A 16,452-nucleotide genomic window follows, 5' to 3' on the forward strand; every position below is an offset into this window, starting at 1 on the left:
TTCTTTGACTTCTGTCAGATTTCCTTGACTTTTAAACTGAGGAAATGGCAACATTGCTGGAACATACAGGGAACATCAGGGGTGTCAGTTTTATCTATTTTTCAGCAGACACATAGCACTAGCCCTCAGCAGTCTTGCTCTTTTTCAAGATGCAGAGCGAAGCATTTGACAGAATGTCCCAAATTTTGAATCCTGATCTCCCGATGATGCTACCTTATGCAGTTGTAAAGCTGTGTATGAAGTATGCTTCTAAATCCTGACTGAAAAATCTACTTTTGCTCTCTACTGTTTGCTATACTCTTGAACCGTGTCTGTTTACAAAAGCCCCGTATTGCACCACTCCACCCCAAATGCATACGCACACACCCCATGTCCATATACATAACCTTTTGCTGCCCTGTTTCTCTGTTGCATGCTGTTAAGTCTTCAGTCTAAATGTCTTCCAGCTTGTATAGGGCTTTCCAAACAAAAACATATCCTCAGCGTGTACTGTGCTGTCCTGCGTTAATTTAATCCAACAATCCAGCTGTATAATTTAGGGTGTGGTTAGAGTACACTAGAGAAAATATCCAGTTTTCAGTGGTTGCCTGTAGCCTATATGTTATTGAACAGTTGCACTCTCAGGAAAAAAGGGTCATTTGGCTTGAGTCTATAGGGGAACCCTTTTTAGTGCTTTATTGAACCTTCTATGGCAGTTGTTAAAAGTGTGAAAGCTCCTAGATTAAACCATTGTTGCCCGACAAAGAACCCTTGCACTAGATAGGGTTCCTCTAGGGAGACAAAAGAAGAGCCTGCTGGAACCCTTTCTTTCGAGAGTATATGTAATTGTAGGTCTGAAATTGCATTGGTCCAGAATCTCCCATTTCCCATTCAATCTCTCCCTGTAGCCTGCCACTCCTTGCAGTGCGCTTGTCTGTGGTCCATCTCCTTGGCTGTCCATGGGTGTATTGTGGGTTAATATGTGGGCCACGGCAATAACTGTAAACCTTTAATGCAGCGTTTCCCAACTGGTGTGCCATCAGGCGAGGTCAGGTGTGTCTTGTGAAAAATCCTTAAAAAAAATTTTAATGTTAAAATGAATTTAAAAAAAAAAAAAAAAAACTTAAATGAACAAATCCCATTCACAAAAGCCAAAATGAATGTCATTAAAATGCATATCGCTTCATTAAAACCCCCAAAAGAACATTTAGGCCTACTGTTGGCACGTCACATCGACGTCAGTACGTCGCTCGCGGTTTTTTTTTCTGTTGAGAGTGGTGTGCCACGAGATTCTGTAAATTTGGAACGTGTGCCGCGGAAGCGAAAAGGTTGGGAAACGCTGCTTTAACGCATGCCGTCAGGGGAAAGGGAGCGAGAGTGTCGATGCTGCAAATCCTGCGTCTGATTTTCCTTCTCATTTGTTTTCGCAGGGGTTTTGGAAAGCAAGGTTTCCAGTGTCAAGGTAAAGCGACGTTCGGCTGTTTTTAAAAAGCTGCCTTTCCGCCGCGTGGTACCGGCTCGACTCGACTCGACTCTACTCGACGTTCTTTTGGTTTTCCATCGGGCGAGAAGTTGTGGATAGTACCTGGTACCTGGTACTTTTTCTGGTATCGCCTCCGTCGAGGTTCCAAGCGAGCTGAGGCGATACCAAAAGGTGACGTTTAAAAACACTGCAAAACCACTGGTTGGTCAGAGCAAAGCGTTTCATGCGGCGTCGCTATGACGACCAGCTACATTGACAGGGGGTACTTTTATCTGCAGTGGAAAACGAAGTGCCTGGTACCAAAAGCGAGTAGAGTAGAGTCGAGTCGAGTCGAGTTGAGCCGGTACCATGCGGTGGAAAAGTGGCTATACTGTACACACACTCTCATGTCTTAGCACAGGGCCCTTGAATAGAGGCTACTTCATTTATGCAGCCATCACAGCAGTGCTTTTGAAAGTCCCGAAATTACTTTTATATCGTCGTGAAGGCGAGAGCGAGAGATAGAAAAAGATGTAGAGAGCGCACCCCCTCAACAGTACCGAGGGTGTTGTGTTGGCGTATTAACCGGAACTGAAGAATGTTTTCATTTAGTTTGACATTGCTGTTTTGTTTTGTATTCCAAGGCTTCGTGTAGGAAATGTTTGATATGAGTCTTTGTGGACACGTTTTTTCAATCTTGTACGTTCTGCTAACTGCACAATGGGTCTGCCGTTTCTTGTGATTAATGCAGATTCATGATGGAATTCAGGGTTAATAACTTTAGAATTCAGTGATTGTCTTCCCAGCTTTTTCCCAAATGCAATAAATTTGACTTGTATCAATAAGGAATTTAAAACCTGTACTCCAAATAAAAAGATATTAAACTTTTTTAATGTACATTTTATAATTTGCGTGGGGAGAACATTTTTTAGCTCCATGTACAGCAATGTAACAATATGTATTTTGTGGACCATTTCGGGTCAATGAATGTCATAAATTTAGGTTTGTTGGACTTAAATCAGGAAGTGTATAAAAGTATTACTGCAGTGTGAGTGCACATTTTTTTCTTAAATGTTTACCTGATAGTACGTGCGTGTGTGTGTGCGCATGCGTGTGTGTGTATGAATGTGTGGTGTGTACATGAGTGTGTGTATGACTGTGCGTCTGTATGCGTGTGTGTGTCTGGTGTGTACATGGGTGTGTGTATATGTGCATGTGTGTGTGTGTGTGTGTGTGTGCGAATGTGTGTGTTGTGTACATGCGTGTGTGTGTGTGTGTATGCTTGTGTGTGTGTGGTGTGTACATGCGTGTGTGTATGCATGCATGCGTGTGTGTGTGTGTGGTGTGTACATGCGTGTGTGTATGCATGCATGCGTGTGTGTGTGTGTGTGCAGACGCACGCCTGCGCCTGTCTGACTATGAAGTCATGAAGGATGTGGTCATGTTTGAAACCAAAGTTATACAGTTCAGTAATGCAAAGCCTATCCAAATCCGCTGCTGTGGTTGTTTTGCATTTCTTTGACCTTATGTGTTCATTAAATAACATTTCTTGTCAGTATATATATATGCTCAACTCATGATCGAAAACTGAGAGAACAACATTTCTGGCTCCAAAGATTAACTGAAATGATACCAGTCTGCATAATTTACACAACAATCAAATATGTCAGATATGTTGACATAAGGGCAACACAATGACTGGGAGATAGTGTATCAACATTATATGGTCTGATGAAGCTGTGGCCTTGGCCTAGTGAAATTGAGCACCTGTAGTATAATAAAGTAGCTTTACTATATAAGCCTATTCAACAAAGGTATAATACTGACCTGAGTAGTAAAGGTGTAATACTGACCTGAGTAGTAAAGGTGTAATACTGACCTGAGTAGTAAAGGTATAATACTGGCCTGAGTAGTAAAGGTATAATACTGACCTGAGTAGTAACGGTATAATACTGACCTGAGTAGTAAAGGTGTAATACTGGCCTGAGTAGTAAAGGTATAATACTGGCCTGAGTAGTAAAGGTGTAATACTGGCCTGAGTAGTAAAGGTATAATACTGGCCTGAGTAGTACAGGTTTAATACATTACATTCCATTACATTTATTTACCAGATGCTTTTATCAAAAGCGACGTACAAAAGTGCACATCATGGTCATTGGACAACTACAAAACACAGGTTCAATAAGATACATTCCTGCTGTTTGTTGTAATTTAATCAGCATGGCATGGTAGCCGTTTTTGTCCAATACTGTGACCCCCAAAAGCGCAGGTTTTTTAAAAGAAAAATTCGGACTTGCGTGATCAGTTTGTTGGGTGCACCGGCGATGGTCAGATTTGGGTATGGAACATGGAGGACCAGTGGAGTTGGGCAGGGGTTCCCAACTGTACCACTGCACCTCCACCACATCTCAGGCATTCCGCCCCTTATCACTGGACCGTACTGTAATGAGCCTGTGAAGTGCTGACGCCTTGTCATCTCGTCTTGTTATTATTTTTATAAGTGTTCTGTGCCGTGTTCATAATGCGTAAATGTGATTACATTCATGTTTATTTTATGAGGGCAAACCGTGAAAAAATGAAGAAGAAAAAAAAGGAAAAAAAAGATAGCCTCTTCTGTCATTTAATTAACTTGAAATTACATTATCCTTAAGAGATAATGTGACTTCTTTGAATTTCAGTAATAATTTAAGAAGCAGGAGGTAATTTTTAAAAGTTATGCCTTACAAATGACCATTATCTTATTATGCCAGTATGATTTATGCGAATGAATATTCTAGGCTGGCTTTCAGCATCTGGGCTATTTCTGTGACTGTGGGGTAGAAATGCAGGAGCCCTCCTCCCCTTTGCAGAGAGCTACCTGATCTGCAGGCTACTTTTCGGGATCTGGAGGTGGGGGTGATCCTGCTTTGTTATGGGTGTTTTTGAACCTGTCTGAGAGGGGGGGGGTGGTTGGTCAGGGGCACAGTTAGTTACTTCTGCAGTGAGAGCCCTGTTCAAGCTGTCCCAAAGGAACGGCGGCGGGGCGAAGGCTGGTTGAGTGGGACTTTTTGGTGTCCCTTATGAAAAAATCAGGTTACCTTTTTATCACAGTTTAGAAGTGGGTGTGGTTTAGCCGTAAATGAACTCCACATCGCCTTCCTTTGCACGCTGCAGAGCTCCTTCTGCTTGCACTCAGGAGTATGGCGGGGGATTTCCCTGTGCAAAAAATTCACCCCAAAGCAATATACTTGTGGAGGCATACTTTGCATATTGTTAGACGCATGTTAGTCACATTACATTACATTACGTTACAGGCATTTTAGCAGACGCTCTTATCCAGAGCGACTTACACAGCATTTTACATAGCATTTACATTGCATCCATTCATACAGCTGGATATATACTGGAGCAATGCAGGTTAAGTACCTTGCTCAAGGGTACAACAGCAGTGTCCTAGCAGGGAATCGAACCTGTGGCCATAGGTTACAAGACAAACTCCTTACCATTATACAGACACCCCCCCCCCCCCCCCCCTTTGCTTCCTTGCTTTGTTAATGTTATGAAACCATGCAACCTCAGTAATAAGGGTGATGTTCGTGCTTTTACACTGCCTGTACCACAAAATGATTTTTAAAAAGGCAGCAGTGGCTAAGTGTAAACATTTTCATGTTATTTCTCTGTGTGTAAACTTTTATTTCCTTAGAGGTAAAACATCAATAAACATGTATCCCGTAGGCTGGTCTAATTAAGAAGCAATTGCTAGGTTAATTTTCTACAGAAAAAAAGGCTCTGTAACTAGGCTACCAGATTTTGAAAGATAGCGGTGGATTTGCATTTTGGCAGTGGAAGTGTATTGGGAGTTAAAATTTTGCTTTAATTTGTTTTCCAGAACAGTAATTGTCCCCGCTTATTTAAAGGGAAAACTGCACTATTGTGTTATGGACCTTCTGGTTTTCATTTTCAACAGCAGGCCTCAGCTGGGACCTCGATGAGGCCTTGGCACGGTGCAGTTGTGAGGAGTGCCAAATTTACTCTCCCTCTGCCGTGGATATGGTAGATCCTTCCCTCGCTATCTCTCTGATACTTCACCTCCATAACTCTTGCCTTTCAACGTATGCCTGAATGCTGTGAGTGGTTTGAAGACTGGGGTGGTCCTTTGCGAAAACTAGTGAAATACTGCACCTCCGATTCCTGTCTTACTTAGGCTACTGCAGTTAGGGAGCCTTAATATTCCTTGATGGACTTGACATCTAGCAGAAAATGTTACCTGTAGTCAAGAAAAGGAAAGCTTTAGAAGGGCTTTGATCCCTCTCTTATCCATAGAACGTTATGGATAGGCTATGGTGATGGAGATGATGATGGTGAGGATGATGATGATGATGATGTAATGTGGAAAATGAGCATGCTATGGCTTGGATCCATTCATAAGTATGTGGGCCGCTCGGTACTAGCCGTGGAAATATATTCACTCCTGAATGTGTTATTGCAGGATTGTGTTGATGAGACTGTCCTGATGTGTGGTGGACGTCTGAAAGACCTGGTTTGTGTGAGCACTGAGGACAAGTGCGAATGGACGCCATTAATTCTGGTCTAAGGATAAACACTCACTGTAGACTCTTTTGATCTCTATGGTGGAGAGCGCTCGACTGAAAGAGTGCAGATATCTTCGGATTTTATTGTAGAGCCTTTTGGTATATGAGCCTGTGTGTTCACGGCCATTTCTCTCCTTCTTGTTGAAGGCAATAAAAAACAGGGCATCGTCTGTCCGATCACTGGTGACAGAAAGAAGATGTACCTGTTCCTGGGAGTGTTTGATTTCTCCCATGTTATTGAGAAACCTGTTATTTATGGTTACTGGGATGGAGAGTTAAAATGTCTTCACAACTCCTGTGTGGGGAAGTGGTCTGAGGGTGGAGCGGGATGTTCTTGCTCTGTTGCTCAATGGCTATTGCTGTTTTTACCCATTGTATTATATGTCCATGCATTACATTACAGGCATTTGGCAGACGCTCTTATCCAGAGCGACGTACAACAAAGATTTCATGCAGATTTGAAGATGCGTACTGTCCAAGTGAACAGGCCCTCAGGCTCACAACCCGTAACTGTAAAGCAAAGTGTGGCTGACTGCAAAAATATAAAAATAAATAAATACATATTTTGTTTGTTCACTAATTGGTTGGTCCTTTTTTTCTCCAAGGAGCATCTGTTCAGAAATGTCATTTGTCAAAGATTGACTGCTTGCTTTTTGGCACGCAAGGCTGCAATTAGTGTAGGCCCTATTCGCTGGAGGTAGTCGTTTTATGACTTACGATGCTGTTTACTGTATTTGCCATTTATAATTCATGCATTGTGCACGCAGATGAGATGTCAGACACTGGTCTTCTATCTTAATCATACGTTAAATTTCCGGCTAAATAAGTTAATATTCACCATTATGTGCCGTTAAATACTGTCTAAATAGCAGTCCTGTTTTATGTTGTAATAGTCAAAATCAATCAACCTCAATAGCAATGGAAAACCTTTTGAAAGGATAATTCAGTAATTCTCTAGTCAACCCACTGTACCATTCATTGCTAATGGCACCGTGCCTTCCCTTCTGCAGCAAATGACCCTGGGTCAACCCTTGAGTGTTCACTGTTTCCAGAGAAACTGCCGAGCACTGTTCTCGGATTATGAGTACTCTGGATCGCACTGGACCGGAGGGGGGGTAAAACAGCAGTGTTAAAAACAGGCAGCGCGGTGGTAATGTACTCTCAGCTGCTGCTGGCAAATTAAATGCAGTGATGGTAATTCCTTAACCGGGCCTCTGAGCTTTGGGGGAAGCTCCCTGAACTGCCTGCCGCCGTTGCTGAACGTCTAGTGAAACATATTTGCCGGGTAGATTGCCTTGTTGGAGTTGGCAGCAGGTTCTGCTTCTGGGAAGGCGTGGCTGCTTTTCATTACTTTGTATGATACTTTCTGGCTGCAGTGAATTGAATGATGGTTATACCCACGGAGCACAACTTTACTTGACTGTTCTGAATCGAGTTTTACACACAGTACGCAGATATTCTGAAAGCCTTTCTTCGGTTAAAGCCTTCTGTGCTAGATAGAGTAAACAGAGAGCCTGCTGTGCATTGGTTCCTCAATGATATATGCTGGTCAGGATCAGTGATGCTATTCAGAGCTGAAGGTATTACTTAAAAATAATCAAAAATAATAGTTAAAGGATTACCTGTGGGGGAAGTCAATAACGACTATGGTGGTACTCTTGTAATTATTGTAAATGAGGAACCTGTTCTCTCTCCCATACCTGTGCTGTGCGCAATTGCAGGAAGTCACGCCAGCTTGGACTGAGCATGTTTTTACAATATTGGATAATGAATAACAAGGATGTGTGCGTGCAGTTGCAGGCCTCTATATGTGTGTGTGAGTGTGAGTGTGTGTGTGAGTGTGTGTGTGAGTGTGAGTGTGAGTGTGAGTGTGAGTGTGAGTGTGTGTGTCAAAAAAATAGTTAATTATATTCCCTATCGGTTGACTATGTATTTTAACGTGTATTAGCAGACATTGGTTTTTGCTAGGCCGACGAGGCGGTGCAGTGGGTAACACGGTCACCTCCAAGCAAGAAGGTCCCAGGTTCAAATGGAGTTTGCCTGTTCTCCCTGTGTCCGCATGGCTTTCTTCTAAGTACTCCAGTCTCCTCCCTCAGTCCAACGACATGCAGGTTATGGTAATTTGCAAGTATAAATTTCCCATAGATATGAGTGTGTGAGTGACTGGACTCCTGTCCAGGGTGTATTTCTGCCTCTTGCCCAAGGCATGCTGGGATAGGCTCCAACCCACCCGCGACCCATAACCGGGAACAAGCGTGTAAGCTGATGGATGGGTGGATGGGTGGTTTTTGGTATAAGGGAACCATCCCGGTTGGAATGGGATGAAAAGGCTGATTCTGCCCCCCCCCTTCTGCACTGTATTTGACACCCTATCCTCAGGGCAGATGGGGATGAGCAAATGCCATGGTGTAGGTTAAGAAGGAGGCGCTGCTGCTGTTTACCAGGTTAGTCACCGTCTGAGCTGCTATCAGCGCTTGAGGCTACTTGGCATCTGGCTGTGCTCCCCAAAGGCAAGTACATTAACCCTAACATCTCATCTCAAAGTACATCCCAGGGGGACAGGCTTTAAAAATCTCCATTAGCCGACAGTGATAACCGTTTGCGGTGTGCCATACATCTGAAGTCCATTTTAAAATACTTCCATAAAGCCATATTTCATATCATGTGCGTTCTCAGCATTGTGAAGTCGTGCGAGGGCCGTGCAGTGGGAGGTGAGCCGCTCTCGTCATGGCCGTGTCGGTCAGTGTTGATGGTAAATGGTAAATGGACTGCATTTATATAGCGCTTTTATCCAAAGCGCTTTACAATTGATGCCTCTCATTCGCCAGAGCAGGTAGGGGTTAGGGGTTAGGTGTCTTGCTCAAGGACACTTCAACATGCCCAGGGCGGGGTTTGAACCGGCAACCCTCCGACTGCCAGACAACCGCTCTTACCTCCTGAGCTATGTCGCCCCTTGATCTCGGCGCGCCGATGTATCGCATCGATAACGACGGGCCTGGACCGCGGCGGTCGAGCCGTGTGGCTGTGTCACCTGAGGATGGGGGGGGCGACATAGCTCAGGAGGTAAGAGCGGTTGTCTGGCAGTCGGAGGGTTGCCGGTTCGATCCCCCTGACCTGGGCGTGTTGAAGTGCCCCTTCAAGCAAGACACCTAACCCCTTAACTGCTCTGGTGAACGAGAGGCACCAGTTGTAAAGCACTTTGGATAAAAGCGCTATGTAAGCGCGGTCCATTTGCCATTTGCCATATGTGCGATTGACGGTGACCTGCGGTAACTGGCGTTGGGCGGAGGAGGGCGGAGCTCGGAGGGCGGAGTCGGCGCCGCTCTGCACACGCGCGAACCTCCCCCCCCCCCAAACCCCACAGCCCCAGCCCGCTCACCCTCAGGAAGACTCTGTCAGTAGTGTGTGTGTAAGCACATACTGTAAGTGATCGTATAAATAAGGTGAATGCATTCGGAAGTGGGTGTGGTTTGAGGTTCGGTACCTGCTCGCCTGCCCCTGCGAAACCACAGCTGCCCAAAAGAACTGTTCTGCGGTGAGCTTTTAGGATGGCCCCTTCCCCCCAAAGAAAAAGAGACTTCGTTCTCAGAGGGCAGACCTTTGGACAGGTGTGGGGAAAAACACTGATCCTGTGTAGTACACACCTACTGTGTGCAGTGATAGCAGTGCTCTGCCTCTGTCTCTCCCCTCAAACTACTCGATTATATGGACCGTGCAACAGCACTACCCAGAAAAGATTGTTTTGTTTTTTATTATTCTCTAACTTCTCTATAAAATAGTTATTTCTCAGGTCGCACATTGATCTGAGCTAGCAGCAAAACCAGGTGATCTGAGCCTTGATTTATCTGAGTCTTGAAATAAGCCCAATTTTATGGTTTGACACTCCAACTTAATAAAATCGCCTAAAAATGCAACATGGTGGTCAGATCTCATAAGTAGTCTGATCTTTTCTTTTGGGAAATCAATTCAGTACCTGATCTTTGAATCAGTTCATAATCTGTTTCTTTGTCTGTGACAGCATTTAAATGCACATCATTATTACATTCTTACTTGGGAAAACTCATCTATTCAGGTTATGATACAGCCCATGTTATAAAAAAAAAAAAAAAAGCCTGGTGAAGCCCTCAATTCTCGATCTGCAAAATCCGATTAAGATAGATGCGAGAATGAAAAGATAGAAATGATTTTGCAATCACAAAGCCCTCACTCCTGGTCCAGCGAGGACACAGAAGTCTTCATTTCGGTGTAAAAACAATTGACCATTGTTCAATACACGGATGACAGAAGACACTGAAATAGCGATTTGTCTAAGAGCAGACAAAATCCTGAGATCCTGAGTTCAGCTGAACCACAGAACAAATTAGACACGGGTAGAAGACCCTGAAAGCAACGTGTTTAAGTAGGGCTGTGGCCATTGTTGCATCACCTTATCTGGTTCATTTTTATTGGTATTATCAATTATAATGATATAAGATAAGATAAGATACTTTATTAATCCCCAGGTGGGGAAATTTGGGTGTTACAACAGCAGATAAAAACAACATATCACACAGATAGACATAAAAGACATAAAATGGCAGGTAGGAATGTGGTCATTGATCTTTCCTTGGCTATGCGGGACCGCAACAGTAAGGAATTGGCATTACTTACGTTAAAAAAAAAAAAAAGTTAAACTTGTTAATCATTTAAAAAAATAATTGCGCGATTTAGCATATTAATGTTGACTGTTGTAATTTTAAGGCAAAACGGAGGAGTACTAGTATTTCACACACATAAAGGGAATATTCATTTTACCATGTATGCGGGAATGAGATTGGTTCATTCCTTTCATCATGAATGTGAGTGGCATAATCGGAAGGTGACCCTAACCAGAACAGGGTCCGACATTGAGAATGTGGTGTGCATGTGAACATGGCCTATGATGAGCGTTCCTATTCAGCACAAAGCTTAACTGGTATGCCATGCTGTTAGTATAGCGGCAGATAGCTTTCTCTTGACACATGCCACACTTTCACAGGCTTTGTTTGTGGCAATAGTATATCAGCAGTAACAATCACAGGCGTGTGTGTGCGTGTGTGTGCGTGCATGTGCGTGCATGCGCGTGCATGTGCGTGCATGTGCGTGCATGCGCGTGCATGTGTGTGCATGCGCGTGCATGCGTGTGCACGCCCGTGTATATGTGCTCGTGTGTGTCTACGCTTGACCGAGGATCCTCCAGCATGAATTAAACATGCTGTTTGCAGACAGAGCCGGCGGGCTGGAACAGGTCGGAAGAGAGAGAGCCAACTGCAGTCGCCAGGCTGGGCCATTCCCGCTGCTTAAGGGTAACGTGAGACCCCTGACACCGTCCTGGCCGCTCGGCTGTGAAACCGCTGCCCGTCGAGTCGCCTGGCGAGCAGGGCCCTTTTCCCGCACCGGGGCCGGTGCCAGGTTACTGACTCCCGCGCGCCTAATTAACACGTCGACCGGCAGGGGTCAAAGGTCGCCGTCCCGAACCTTTGCGTTCTGTCGCTGTGACCGAGCACGGGCGTCGACTCCTCCTCCTCGGCCCCTCTGCCGTCGGGCAGCGCGTTTTCACCGCCCGCGCTTGGCGGAGATCTGATATCCCGAAGTCAAAATAGAAATACTTACGGGGCGCTGCCGGGAGTCGGAGATAAAGTGAATGGAGTGTGAAGATACGGTGCTTTAGCTGTCAGCCGAATCCTTTCTAACCGCGTTTCCAAGTTGATCCCCTTTTTTTTTTTTTTTTTTCCTGGGACAACAGCTATGAAAAGGGGGGCTTGGACACTTTGATTTAAGGGTCACGGTTAAATACACCAGGGTCTGTATTACAGACGGCGAATTAAATCCAAGGAACAGAGGTTGAGCAGAGTCTGAACCCCCCCCCCCCCCGCGCTCCCGGATTATCTGCCTCCCTCCCCCCCCGCCCCCCCCCCCGGGGTCAGCCCTGTTCTCTCCCAGGCACCGCGGGGGGGGGGGGGGGGGGGGGGGGATTAGAATGCGGCTGCGGTTGCGCTGGCTGACGCGCTTCGTCAGGGCAGGCAGGCCTGCAGATTAGAGCCGTGATTGGTCCGCGCCGGCCTGGGAGGGCCCGTAATAGCTGTGCTGCACCAGCAAATCCTCGCGCAGGAGCGCTTACACCTCTAAACCTAAACCTGGAGCGCCTCCCTGCCCCCGGCGTCTGGCCCTCCCTGCTCCTTCCTGCTCCTCCCTGCTCCCCCAGACGGGAGGAGCGTCCCTGCCCGCGCCCTCCACAGCTCCCACCCCCCCAACCCCCCCCCCCCCCCCCCCCCAAACTGAGCATACCGCCGGGTTAATGACCATTACGGAGATTACACAGGGCCGAGTGCAGGATTAGGATGCCTTTGAGAGAGATTGAGGTTTAGAAAATAAAAAAATAAAAAATAAAATAAAATCCCATAAAGAGCGGAGTGGGTTGCCGGGCTCTTTTCTAGCCATTAGTGTGATCTAGGTAATGTGAGCGAAAGGCGGTGTTCTCATGTTAATGTTATTAAGTGGACAAACGGCTCGCTTTCTTGATAGTCGAGGCGAGGCCTCTCTCTTCCCTCTAGCCTGCGCGTCGGCGAAGAGCGATGATGGGGGTTACTCCTCTTTTGTGAATGACCCGCCCTCTCTGCTGCTTAATCAGGACTATCCATCCATCCATCCATCCATCCATCCATCCACCCATCCACGGCGGCCCTTTTACTGTGTGGGAGGATAATGGCCCCTGGCATTAGCGTACGTGTTTTCCTCTCTGTATTAACAGTGATTACACGAGAGCGTCGGGGATTCTGACCCACCGAACAATCGGAGTCGGAAGCGTTTTTTTTTTTTTTTTTTTTTTTTTTTTTTCTCCCTGCTCACGCTGCCTGCTGGCTGAGCCGCGCTCCGCGCGGGTACCACGGAAACGAGCGAGCGAGGGGGCGCGAACGTGGGCGGGGCGGCGAGCTGAGAGGAGCTGTGCTCCCTCTGGCTGCTCTCGTCTGCGCCTGGCCCGGCTGAGAGCGCATCGCGGTTTGAGGGGAAACGCTACGCCTGTTTGCATACCGCGCGTATCACGCGTTCGAAAACGCGCACGCAGGGAAACCGCTCGCGTGCGGTCGGGCTGCAGCTCTCGTGTTTGCTTCCGAGTGCCGTCGTTTTCTAAAAGTCGGAAGTGAAGCACCGGTGGCTTCGAGCTTTCCCCCCTGCGTACCGTTTCGTGGCGACCGTAGCAGCAGCGCGTGCCGTTCAACGCACACGAAATCTGACAGGTGGGAATGATGGGCCCGTCCCGTTCCTGGATGAGCACGGCACTCCCTGTCCCTCAGCTGGTGAACCTGCCCGCTGCCTTCTCTGGAACTCACATACCCTACATAACCTATTATAGGTACAGTACCATGGCGCCTCCCAAACACAGTTTAGAAATGCATATCAGTTCCCATTTTGTTTTCATACAGTCAAGTACTTTTACTACTGTTGAGTACTCTGAGTGCCGATTTTGTCTTCGTTGTTCAAACTGATTAATCCTGTCACCCACCAACGATTCTGTGTCGTGGTTTTAATACTCTCATTTAAATGACAAATTATTTGGTGTGAATTCGCTTTTGTTTTATTGGTTCAGTATTTCTTGGTCTTTTCTGTTTGACGGGAGTAAGTCTCTTTTTAAAGGGCAGAATTAGCCCGCTTCGAAGGCGAGGAGCGTCGCCTCTGGGGCGGTTAAAAATACAGCTGGGCCACGGTGCCAACCTGAAACTGAATCTATTTGGTGTCCTTGCCAACAGAGTTGTCTTCTCGTTGAGAGGGTGAGGGATCGAGAGAGACAAGGAGGGAGGGAGGGAGGGGGAGGGACAGACTGTAAAAACGAGGGGCCCTTGGTATGGGTAGCTGCATCCAAGGCCCTGTGCATTGCCTGTGTGCCACAGTGTTAGCCTGTGTTCCTGCTCTTCTGCTGGTCTGTTTAGCTGCATCCAGGGCCCTGTGCAATTACCTATGTGCCACAGTGCTAGCCTGTGTTCCTGCTCTTTTGCTAGCGTGGGTAGCTGCATCCAGGGCCCTGTGCATTGCCTATGTGCCACAGTGTTAGCCTGTGTTCCTGCTCTTCTGCTGGTCTGGGTAGCTGCATCAGGGCCCTGTGGAATTGCCTATGTGCTACAGTGTTAGCCTGTGTTCCTGCTCTTCTGCTGGTCTGGGTAGCTGCATCCAGGGCCCTGTGCATTGCCTATGTGCTACAGTGTTAGCCTGTGTTCCTGCTCTTTTGCTAGCGTGGGTAGCTGCATCAGGGCCCTGTGGAATTGCCTATGTGCCACAGTGTTAGCCTGTGTTCCTGCTCTTCTGCTGGTCTGGGTAGCTGCATCAGGGCCCTGTGGAATTGCCTATGTGCTACAGTGTTAGCCTGTGTTCCTGCTCTTCTGCTGGTCTGGGTAGCTGCATCCAGGGCCCTGTGCATTGCCTATGTGCTACAGTGTTAGCCTGTGTTCCTGCTCTTCTGCTGGTCTGGGTAGCTGCATCAGGGCCCTGTGGAATTGCCTATGTGCTACAGTGTTAACCTGTGTCCCTGCTCTTCTGCTGGTCTGGGTAGCTGCATCAGGGCCCTGTGCAATTGCCTATGTGCCACAGTGCTAGCCTGTGTTCCTGCTCTTCTGCTAGTGTGGGTAGCTGCATCCAGGGCCCTGTGCATTGCCCATGTGCCACAGTGTTAGCCTGTGTTCCTGCTCTTCTGCTGGTCTGGGTAGCTGCATCAGGGCCCTGTGCAATTGCCTATGTGCCACAGTGCTAGCCTGTGTTCCTGCTCTTCTGCTAGTGTGGGTAGCTGCATCCAGGGCCCTGTGCATTGCCTATGTGCCGCAGTGTTAACCTGTGTTCCTGCTCTTCTGCTGGTCTGGGTAGCTGCATCAGGGCCCTATGCATTGCCCATGTGCCACAGTGTTAGCCTGTGTTCCTGCTCTTCTGCTGGTCTGGGTAGCTGCATCAGGGCCCTGTGCAATTGCCTATGTGCCGCAGTGTGTGCCTGTGTTCCTGCTCTTCTGCTGGTCTGGGTAGATGCATCCTGGGCCCTGTGCATTGCCTGTGTGCCACAGGTTTAGCCTGTTCCTGCTCTTCTGAGGTCTCTCTCTCGACGATGTCATGGGCATCACCGTCGGTGTGATCCTTCAGTCGGAGAGCAGCTGCGCGGGACAGCGTCTCAGACGGAGCGCCGCTCGGCCTCGTCCCATCGCGTTCGCATGGGCCAGAGCGTCGGAAATGTTCTCCTCCTCCTCACCTAATCCTCTCCCCGGGGCCTGTGAAGTGGTGCCCTCACCCCCCCCCACCCCTCCACCCCACCCCGTGTGTGTGCTGTGCGCGTCCGTCTGGACAGTTTACCCCAAAGCCAGAGAGGAAGAAGGTAATTGCGTCTGGTCAGTGTTCGCCGTGCGAGAGATGGAAAGATCTGAAGTGTCCTCTGAAGCCGTTGTTTTATTTGGCCGGAGTGCTGGCGGTTATAAAATAAACCGTCTGTCCCGGGACGCGGTGAGGAGCGGCAGAGGGGCGCGGCGGGGAGAGGCCCGAGACCCGGAGCGGGAACGCCGCGCCACCGATCGGCCAATCACGACCGCGTTCTGCGCCACATGACCAATCGGCCAATCGCGATCGCGTTCTGCGCCACATGACCAATCGGCCAATCGCGATTGCGTTCTCCGCCACATGACCAATTGGCCAATCGCGATCACGTTCTGCGCCACATGACCAATCGGCTAATCGTGATCGCGTTCTGCGCCACACAACCAATCGGCCAATCACGATCGCGTTCTGCGCCATGCGACCAATCGGCTAATCGCGATCGTGTTCTGTGGCTTCCAGAAGCAATTATTAGAAGTGTGTGGGGGAGACAGTGTAATATAATGGGTAAGGAGCTGGTCTTGTAACCTAAAGATCACAGGTTCAATTCCTGGGTGGGGCACTGCCGTTGTACCCTTGAGCAAGGTACTTAACCTGCATTGCTCCAGTATATATCCAGCTGTATAAGTGGATGCAATGTAAATGCTAGGTAAAAAGTAGTGTAAGTCGCTCTGGATAAGAGCGTCTGCTAAATGGAATGTAATGTAAAAGGCCTGCCTGTGGTCTGCAGCCCACTGTATGCGAAACATCTGTCTGTGTAACATGGAGAGTGTGTATGTGCCTGTGCTTCCGTGCGCACACACACTCCTGTTTCTTTCTCTGTGAGGTTCCAGAAACCCGTGGGAAGGGTTAAGATCCTATTAGCCCGGTTCTGCTCTTCTCTGTTCTGTTCTTTCTTTGAATCCCCTTGCACACTTTCATTTAAAACCTGAGCGACGATCATTAGAAACAGTGCAAATGTAGTTCTGCTGTACTCCCACTCTCCTTTGTCATGTTGCACTTTGGTCCGGCACCAGCTGTGCTTCATCCAGTTATTAAAAAGAGACTTAGCTATCCTCAGATGAGACTCTCGCACAGCCA

General features: G+C 47.6%; 1 protein-coding gene across 3 annotated transcripts in view; it reads left to right on the forward strand.

Annotated features, from left to right (window-relative positions):
- The window catches only part of LOC118219598 (protein kinase C alpha type), a 214,946-nt gene that overhangs the window by 1,460 nt on the left and 197,034 nt on the right, over positions 1-16,452 (forward strand). For all 3 annotated transcript variants that reach the window (XM_035402897.1, XM_035402898.1, XM_035402899.1), the window contains exon 2: positions 1,410-1,441. In XM_035402897.1, coding sequence (XP_035258788.1) covers positions 1,410-1,441 — 32 coding nt within the window. The remainder of the gene's footprint in view (positions 1-1,409; positions 1,442-16,452) is intronic.

Source organism: Anguilla anguilla, chromosome 2 (genome assembly GCF_013347855.1).
Source record: "Anguilla anguilla isolate fAngAng1 chromosome 2, fAngAng1.pri, whole genome shotgun sequence".
NCBI lineage: Eukaryota > Metazoa > Chordata > Actinopteri > Anguilliformes > Anguillidae > Anguilla > Anguilla anguilla.